This window comes from Nicotiana tabacum, chromosome 11, assembly GCF_000715075.1.
Source record: "Nicotiana tabacum cultivar K326 chromosome 11, ASM71507v2, whole genome shotgun sequence".
NCBI classification, from domain to species: domain Eukaryota; kingdom Viridiplantae; phylum Streptophyta; class Magnoliopsida; order Solanales; family Solanaceae; genus Nicotiana; species Nicotiana tabacum.
The window spans coordinates 53,714,921-53,724,424 of record NC_134090.1 but is presented as its reverse complement, the minus strand read 5'-3'; the positions used below and the strand labels follow the sequence as shown (position 1 = coordinate 53,724,424).

General features: G+C 33.1%; 1 protein-coding gene across 1 annotated transcript; it reads right to left on the bottom strand.

The window, feature by feature from the left end:
• Nucleotides 1–6,249: 6,249 nt before the first annotated feature.
• Nucleotides 6,250–7,057, bottom strand: LOC142165848 (uncharacterized). Its single transcript, XM_075224227.1, has 3 exons — nucleotides 6,655–7,057; nucleotides 6,531–6,573; nucleotides 6,250–6,430 (listed from the first exon to the last, which is right to left on the bottom strand). The coding sequence occupies exons 1-3, from the start codon at nucleotides 7,055–7,057 to the stop codon at nucleotides 6,250–6,252; spliced, it is 627 nt and encodes a 208-aa protein (XP_075080328.1).
• Between the last annotated feature and the right edge of the window lie 2,447 nt (nucleotides 7,058–9,504).

Sequence of the window (9,504 nt, the reverse complement as noted above, 5' to 3'; positions counted from 1 at the left end):
TTTCAAAAAAATGCTTCCCACGGAGTATTTGAACGAGCAAAAATTGCTCATATCCGCTCACTTTATCTTTGCACGAAAACTCTTCGAGTTTCCGCACAAAGAGGGGCAGCTGTGAGCATGTGATTTTTGCCTCACGAAAATTACTCCAAAATAATTCAAAAAAAATATATAAAACAATTTTTTGCTTAGTGTGAAATTTTTAGAATTTGTGTTGCATTTATTAATTGTTTGTGTTTTGTCCGTAAATGTTAACTTTGTTATAATTAAACGAAAATAAAAAATACATGTTGCATGTATATCTAGGATTTAATTATGCATTTAAAATATAATTGAAATAAAATCACAAAAATATGCATTTGTTCTATTTTAAATATTCCACTGTGTGATTAATGTTTTGCCTATGAGTTAAATAATTGTTAAAAGGTAATTAATATCTTTGGAAGGGTAATTTTTGTTTTTATAATTTTAATTAAGATTGGAATGATTAAGAATAAAATTAGAAAATAAAAAAATAAATTGAAAAAATAAAAAATCGGACCTGGACTAAAATCCAGGCCCAAACAAAACTGACCCCCCTCAGCCCAATCCAAACAACCCAGGTCCGGTCTAACTCAGGAACAAATCCAAACGACGACGTTTGGTCACGATTCATCAAGGACCGTTGGATTAAATCAATCCAACGGCTGAGATACCCTACCCTTACCCGGAACCCTCTACCCGACCCATTGCCCAAACTCAGCCCGACCCTGGCATTAAACCAAACGACATCGTTTGGTTTAATGAAATGATCCTGGCCATCTATTCTGTTTGATCCAACGGCTTAGATCAATTCACCCTTCCCCTATATAAAGTTCAAACCCCTACCCCGACCCCCTAACTAAGCACCCCCCTTCCTTACTATTCATCGTCTTCCCCGAACCAAACCCGTAACTCTAGCCGCCCTCATTCCCCACCGCCTGAAACCCGGCAGCAACAACGCCGCCGGTCACCACCTTAACACCCCAGAACCCCCTGAACATCCTCTATCCAAATATGTTAGCCACTTGGCTCGAATCCTCCTGAAGGTTCTCAAATCTTCATTTGAAGATTCGAGCCAAACTCAGATCTAAACCAAACAGCCCCTAATTAACACCATAGCATCCCCTATCTATCCTCATCACGGATCTGTTAGTAGCATGGTTCGAATCCCCTCAGAACTCTTCGAATCTTCTTTTGAAGGTTCGAATAAAAAATGAACTCACTCAGATCCCTTTCAAATTAACACCAAATCACCCCTAGGCTTCCCTCACCCTTGTGTCATCTTTGGTTCCCTTTGAATCTGCCCAGAAATGTTCGGATTTAAAATCCAAATCTGAAACCCTAAATTTTCCAATCTTGGAATCTTTTTCAATTCAAACGAAGGATTGAGGTTTAATCGACCTTAGTCAAAGTGTTTTCAGTTGAAAATACTTCGACTAAGGTCTGTTTGATTTCAAAAAAATCCGAATCCAAGTTGAGTTTGAGTCCGGTTGAATTTGAAGGTTCAGAGGTATTTTCTTATTTCTTTTTGTTTCCTACATGTATAATTGTTTGTTTCAATAACCTATTAATTTTTCATATTTTTTTGTTTGATTAATTCTGTCATTTTGTCTCATACCCGTATGTTTGATGAAATAAATGAATTGTTTCTATTGGTTATGTTTGTTCACAATGTGTGTAATCGACTCGATTAAATTCGTCGATTAGTTACATTATGAATTCCCGTTTGTGACAATGATAATTGAAACAATCTGTTTACCTATTGTTTGTGGACAATTGTTATAGATAATCAGTTTGATTAATACTCGTCAGTTAAATCATCCTCGATTATATTTCAATGAGTCTGTCAAAAGAATACTGCGTGTATGTTGATTTCTAAACCAGTTGGTTCCAGGGCATTGTCAGTATATTGACAATGCTCCTGTATTTGTTTGCTTTTAGTTCAGTTTTGAATTTCAGTTGAAATAATCCTGCATGTTCTGTGTAATGATAGTGTGTTTTATTCAGGTTCAGTGTTCAGTTGAGAATCCCCTGTTTAAATTCAATTCTTGTCAGTCAGTTATTAGAAATATGATATACTGTCTCAAATCATAGGATTGGTTATAGCTGTGAGAACAGATTGTAGAATCTGTTCTGATTTTTTCGTATAAAAACAGTAATAACATCAAGATTTCAGGGGCATTTCTGGGATAAAACAGTGAAGGTAATCTTATAATAATAGTGGGTTGAAAGTGGAATGTTAATGGCTATAGTTTAAGATAATAATGGGGAACAAGGGATAATGGGGCTGCTGAAAATCAGGATAAGATCACTTAATAGAATTTAAAGTATTCAAAAGCAGATTTTAATGGAACTTTCTGGTTTTTTAAAATGAGAAAAGGGTCCAAGCGGCACTAAAAGAAAAAGGGCAAACCTATATAAATACAGGATCTGATTCACAGATTAAAGGGGACTCAAGATCAGTTTTTTTCAGAGAATTTTTAAGAGATCAGATTTTAGGACTGAGATTTGAGAGGAGAGATTTTAAGAGAGATTAGAGGACTGATTTTGAAAATTCAGATTTTGAAGAAAAAGAATACACATAGAGTGAGATAAAAAGAAAGAGAATTAAGCTGAAGAGAGAACACACACACACACACAATCTGAAACAGAGGTAGAAGAAGAAAGATAAATCAAAACACATTTTTCTTGAATCTGTCCGGGTCTGTTTTATAGATATTGTTCGGTTCAAATCTGAAATTTTTCTCAAGTTTCTGTCACTGTTCATCTGGGTTAACGGGTCTTGTTCAGACTTGCTGTGTTATTGGTATATTCTGCTGATTTTGTTACTGCTGCTACTGCTGAAATTTACTCCTTCTACCTTCATTTCCAGGTACCTATCTTTTAAAATCATGTGGTGAAAAGCTCCAACATGATGAATAGATGAAGTTTGAGAATTATAATTTTTGTCTTCCACTTGTTTAAATTCAGTAATTCAAACTTTTGTTTTGTTTCGTATGGGCTAATATGACAATGCGCTTGATACGATAACCATTAGTTAAGTATTCCCTTTTGAAGCTTGTATAAATGTTATAGCGAAGTTATTCATTTCGAATTTTCATTCAGTATAAGTTGTATTGGAATCATCAAAATAGGGAATATGGCATAAAAAGGGGGCCATTGATTACATCCCATAATGTCTTTAGCTAAATGTAAAGTAGAATGGAAGTATCAAGAAGTTACATTATTAGTATATCTTGTAAAAATATGATTTTGTTTAGATTGATATAAGTTATATGTTCATATATGGCATGATGACAAGTATATATATAATCATATGAGTAAGGTGAGTTGATATAGCTCGTTACGATGTTAGAATATTATAAATGTTTAAGCGCACAACTACGTTGCATGTGATGCAATTTTATTGAATCAATTCGAATAATAACCCCTTTCTCATCAATTTGATTATTTAAACAAATTAACTAAGCAATTATAATTTTGGATTAAAAACAAGCATATGAGAATGAGATGTTATGTATAAGCATGAATGACAACATTTTATATCAATGGTAAGTAGAAATAGAATCTGCACCAAATAAAAATAATGAAAAATTGTTCAAAAATACTTCTTCCCTTCATAAATCATTTTTTTTAGTTTCATATGCAATTCATTCTTTGGTATATATATATATATATTGTATTTGCTAAAAATAGTATTAATCATATTTTTATTCTTTTCTTTGAATTTGAATAGTTTGGATGAATATAATTTATACTCGGAAATTATAATCGACGAGCAATATTTAATAAATTGTGAATCCTTTTAAAAGAATTTAAAGGCATCCCTTAAATGTGAATTTCTCAGGATTTTCATATAAAATGTGTAGATATAATAAACAATTCCTGGAAAACCCATAATACCATTAAGAATATTTGGCGTAATTAGGGATGCGTTCTCGTAACCTGATTATATTTCTAAAAGCAATTCGAATTATGCGTTCGCGCAACTTCGAATGAACATTTTAATAAAAAGGATTTCTCCGAGGATGTCAAAATAATTTCATGTAACCCGAGATGTGCAGTTCATTGTATAAATACAAAGGTGACGATGTTCTTAATTTTATTTTAAATTTTGAACATATGAGTTTTAACAAAAATATAATATGGTCAATTTTATTGTGTACACGTATGCGTGGCACGATCCCCTGTAATTATAAAAGGTATATAATACGAATATACGTACGCGTAATTCGTTTATATAATTGTAAACAATAAGTAAAAGCGGTAGTAAAATCATGCAATAAAAACGTATTTAGTAAAATCAAGATAATTAAGCCAAGAATAAAAGCGGTTGAGCGACCGTGCTAGAACCACGGAATTCGGAAATGCCTAACACCTTCTTCCGGATTAACAGAATTCCTTACTCAGGATTTCTGGTTCGCAGAATAACAAACAGAGTCATATTCTCCTCGATTCAGGGATTAAAATCGGTGACTTGGGACGCCTTAAAATTCCCAGGTGGCGACTCTGAAATAATGAAATAAATCCCGTTTCGACTGTCCTTCAATTGGAGAAAACTCCCTAAGCGCCCCGCGGGTGCGGAAAAAGGAGGTGTGACATCCTCCAACCCATTTTTTGGAAATAGGATGAGACCTTGGGCAGTATTTTGCTTCTAAAAACTATCTACACAATGTATCCTTTGTTCTAAAGTTCCACCATTCTTTAGCACTTAAAGCATTCCCAATATTATGAAGAGATCTGAATCCTGCACCACCTTCATCTGTAGGAAAACAAAGCTTTTACCAGGAAATCCAGTGGAACATTCTTTTACCCTCCAATTCACTCCAAAAGAAATTAGCTATAAGGGGTCGTTTGGTAGGGTGCATAATAATAATGCTGAATAAGGTGTATTAGTAATGCTGGTATTAGTTATACATCCTAGTTATGCTTGCATTAGTTATGCTGGTATTAGTTATGCTGACATATTTCTTATCCATTGTTTGGTTTGATGTATTAAAGTATTGCCCAATTTCTAAAAGAATTGTTTGTTTACAAAAATGCTCTCAAAACTAGTCCACACTCTAACTTTTTTTAAAAGAAACATATGTTGAGAAATGTTTTTATATGAAAAAGTTTAAAAAAATTATTTTATTTGTCTACCTATATTGTAAAATAAAATTAAATATTTATTTATAAAAAAGAAAATATGCTAAGTATTTATTTATTTACTAGGGATATAATTTTATTTCTCACTATTTGGATTATTTTGAAATTGCATTAATATATTAACTAACATATTTTAATCAAGCATAAATTTTGAAGGACAATTTTGTCTTTAACTAAGCTAATGCATGCATTAAAACTCATTGAATTGCTAATACCATTGTTTTCTATGCATTATTTATGTATTGGATAATACCAAATAGGATGTATAACTAATGCTTGCATAACTAATGCATAGATTCAAAATGTCCACCAAACAATGTATTATTAATACACAAAGCCAATGCATGCATTAGCTTATCTAATGCATCCTACCAAACGACCCCTAAGTCTTTCAGTCTGTAAAATGGTAGTTTTTGGTAGCTGAGTCATAGATAAAATATGGAGAGGTAAAGAAAGCAGCACAACTTTAATTAAAACTGCTCTGCCACCAAAAGATAACATTTTTCCTTGCTAGCCCTGTAGCCTTTTGGAGAATTTGACAACAAGATCCCCAAAATATACCACTTTATTTCTTCCAACATATATAGGACACCTTAGATATGAAAAAGAAAATTTAGAATGGATGAAACCAGTAACTTGTTGGATATCATCAATCACAGACTGAGATGTGCTAGGTGCAACTAAGAAGCAAGATTTGCTCTTATTAACTAGTTGACCTGAACACTTCTCATAAGTCGATAACTTATTCATCATAGAAATGAAGGACAAGGGATCCCCTAAAAAAAGAATAGTATCATCCGCATAACTTAAATGTGTGATAATGGGACAATTCTTGTCAACTGAGTATGGAATGAAACTCTCCTCCTTTAGCTGCTCCATTAACCAGGCCAAAAGTTCTGCTCCAATAATAAATAGTGAAGGAGATAAAAGATCCCCCTATTTAATGCCTCTTCTAGATTTGAAAAACCTATGCCTGCCACCATTTATATTTATAGAATACCAGTTGTTAGTCAATAACCTCCAAATCATGTTTATCCAGAGTTCTGAAAAACCAAACTGCCTCAACATTTGACATAGCTACTTTCAGTCTACTCTGTCAAATGCCTTTGTCATATCTAGTTTCATAACAACATTTCCATTTGCATTAAACTGATTAATGTTGTGAGTCATCTCCTTTGTAAACATAATGTTTTCAATGATTGACCTATCCTTCATAAAACTAGCCTGCTGCGAAGATACCATCTTATGCACCACCTTTGAAAGCCTGGTATTTAGAAGTTTTGAGATAATTTTTACAACTAAAATTGCTAAGACTGATGAGCCTGAGTTCTATAAACTTCTAAGGATTGGTTACTTTATGTAACAATATTAAACATATATGTATTAGTGATCTCAGCAAATGTGTACCTGCAAAAAAGTTACAAACCATGTTAAATAAATCTATTGAGATGATATCCCATCAGTGATGATAAAATCTTCCTGAGATACCATCAGGTCTAGGTGCACTATCTGCACTGAATGAGAAAACTGCTTCTTCAACTTCTGTTATAGTAGGAGGTGCACCCAGAAATTCATTGTCCTCTTCATTAATCACATTATATAAGCATGAAAATATATCAGAATTTCCATGAGTATCTTCTTGTGAATAATGAGATTCAAAGTAGTGAATTGCTTCAGTAGCTATTTCTTTGTTTCCTTCTATCCATGTATTTTCTCTCCATCTAATCTTCTTCAGATACAACCTTCTCCTTCTAGAGTTTATCATTGAGTGAAAGAATTTGGAGTTGACATCTCCCTCTTTAAACCAGTGCAGACCTGATTTTTGCCTCCAAAAGGCCTTCTCCTTCTTGTTGTGCAGTATTAGTTGTGCATTAACATTATTGTATGCCATCCTATTCATTTTAGAGTTTTCTTGAAAGCACTTCTTTTTCATTTCTACTAGTTTATCCTCCAGTAACTTTGTATTATCAAAAATGTTTCCAACCTTTTTTTGGACCGCCAGGTTAAGTTTTTGCAAGTATTTTTGAGCTTTAAATGAAACTGCCACAAAGGTGAACCATTGACTTCTTTTGCCTATGCATGCTTTACAATATCATTGAATCCAGGCTCTTGAATTCAGAAGTTCAAAAATTTAAAGTACCTTTGTGTTGTTTGTTGTGGTACTTGATATGACTACTTATTAACTAGAAAAGTGCATAGAGGTTATCAAAATCAAAAATATGGATAAACGAGCTTAGATTCATAATCTAAAGGCCCCAATAGATTTGTATGATAATACTGAACTTGCACGTATGTTCGGATAAGGACCCTAAGGCTCAGATGCAATCGACATTATTGCATGAAAGTTGAAAACTTATAGATTCATAAGTTTGGTTGAAACTTGATTTTGAGTTGTGTTATTTTTTCGTATTTTGAGCCTTTAAATAAGCTCATATAGGGTATTTGATTAAGATTTAATTTGGACTAGTTGAGATGTTTTGGATGATTCTCAAGTAGAGGGGAGGGGAGGGGAGGGGGGGGGGTTGGGTGCATTTAGAGAATATTTTTTAATTTTTTGCGAAACATTCGGATATCAATGCCCAATCCACAATGGATTGGTGGATATGTCACTAAAACTAGCAAGCCAGAAGTCTAAGAAAACCTGCAACACCTAGCCACCGTGGACCGGTGGCTGTTGCACTGAGACTAGACTTCAGCTAGCATATAAGGGGTCCGATTTTTTGTGACTTTCTACTTTATTTTTCATAATTTTGGAGACATGGGAGCTCGCTTTTGGAGGGTTTTCACTTAGATTTTCATTTACAAGCTTGGGGTAAGTGATTTTAACCTAAATCTATTGTATATACATGAACCTATCACTAGATCTAATATCAAAATATGAATTTGAATAAGAAAAATTTGAAATTTGCAAACTTAGAACCATGATCATCCAAATTGAGTTTTGAGTATTCAAATGAACCCCGAATAGGAATCTAATCATAGTTTTGGTCTAGCGAGGCCACGAGTTACATGGATTTGACTCTCATTTTAAGATTTGACCAAGCGGTTCTGGGATTAACTTTTGTTGACTTTTGAATTATGATATAGATTTATTTTTTCCATATGGGATTGATTCATATAGCCTTATTTGATATCATTAAGTATTATTTGACAAGATTGTGGACGTTTAGAGGCTATAAGGAGAGAAATATTTTTGAAGGTTGAAGCTCGTTTTGGAGAAGGTATGTATCCCGGCTAGCCTTAACTTGAGAGAAATTTTCTAAAATGAATTTATGTGCTATATGCTATGTACTTGGGGGTAACGTATATACGAGGTGAAGAACGTATATGCAGATGCCAAGACTTATGCATGTTTGGGGTTGTATTTTAGATTTCTTATGCCTTATTTTGATATATATTCTACTTGTAACATATTTTATCTATTTGCATGACTATATGAGAATACTTATCTATGCTAGAGATCATGTCTAAGATTTTGGTACCTTAATTAGGCATGGTGGGCTACTTGTATAATATAATTACAAATTGTACCGTATTCATATGTATACACATAAACATTTCAGTATATTTATCTTTCTTGTTCATATGCATTATATGTATGTATATGTATATATATATATATATATATATATATATATATATATATATATATATATATATATGCATATATATATTTGTATGATGTTTTAGCATAAGATAAAATAGTCATACGTATACACATAGAACATTTTAGTATATTTATCTCTCTGTCCATATGCATTATATATGTATATACTCATATTAATTCTGTACATATGCGTATGATTTTCTTATATGAACCGAGGATATGGCACATGAATGGTCCTTGCGATTGAGATGATCATGATAGTGAGTTGTCCATAGGAATTCAAAGTATTATGGCCTATTGAATTATCCGTGCAAATTTTTCAATATCTGTGCAAATTATATTATGAGACATTGAGTTCTCAATACGAATTATATTATGATAGGTGAGTAACACGTGTGAATTATATTGCGCATGTTGAATTGGCTATGCAACTGTGTGTGGATAAGGATCCATCTCTCTAGTGTCACCCTCTCATGTTTCTCTCTTGGTAGTATACACGTAGGTTTATGTAACGGTCCGACCGGTTATTTTGAGCATTTATATTCCGTTAGGTAGTTTGAGGTTATAAGTAGCTTCCTATAGTATGTTACGACTTTCGTGTATTTGACTTCAGATCGGAGTTTTGATAATTTTATTAGGTCAGGATATTGATTTTGGACTTTGTATATGCCCGAATTTACATTTGGATGTTTCTAAAAGGTTTTGGCTCTATTTAGCGAAAGTTGGCAATT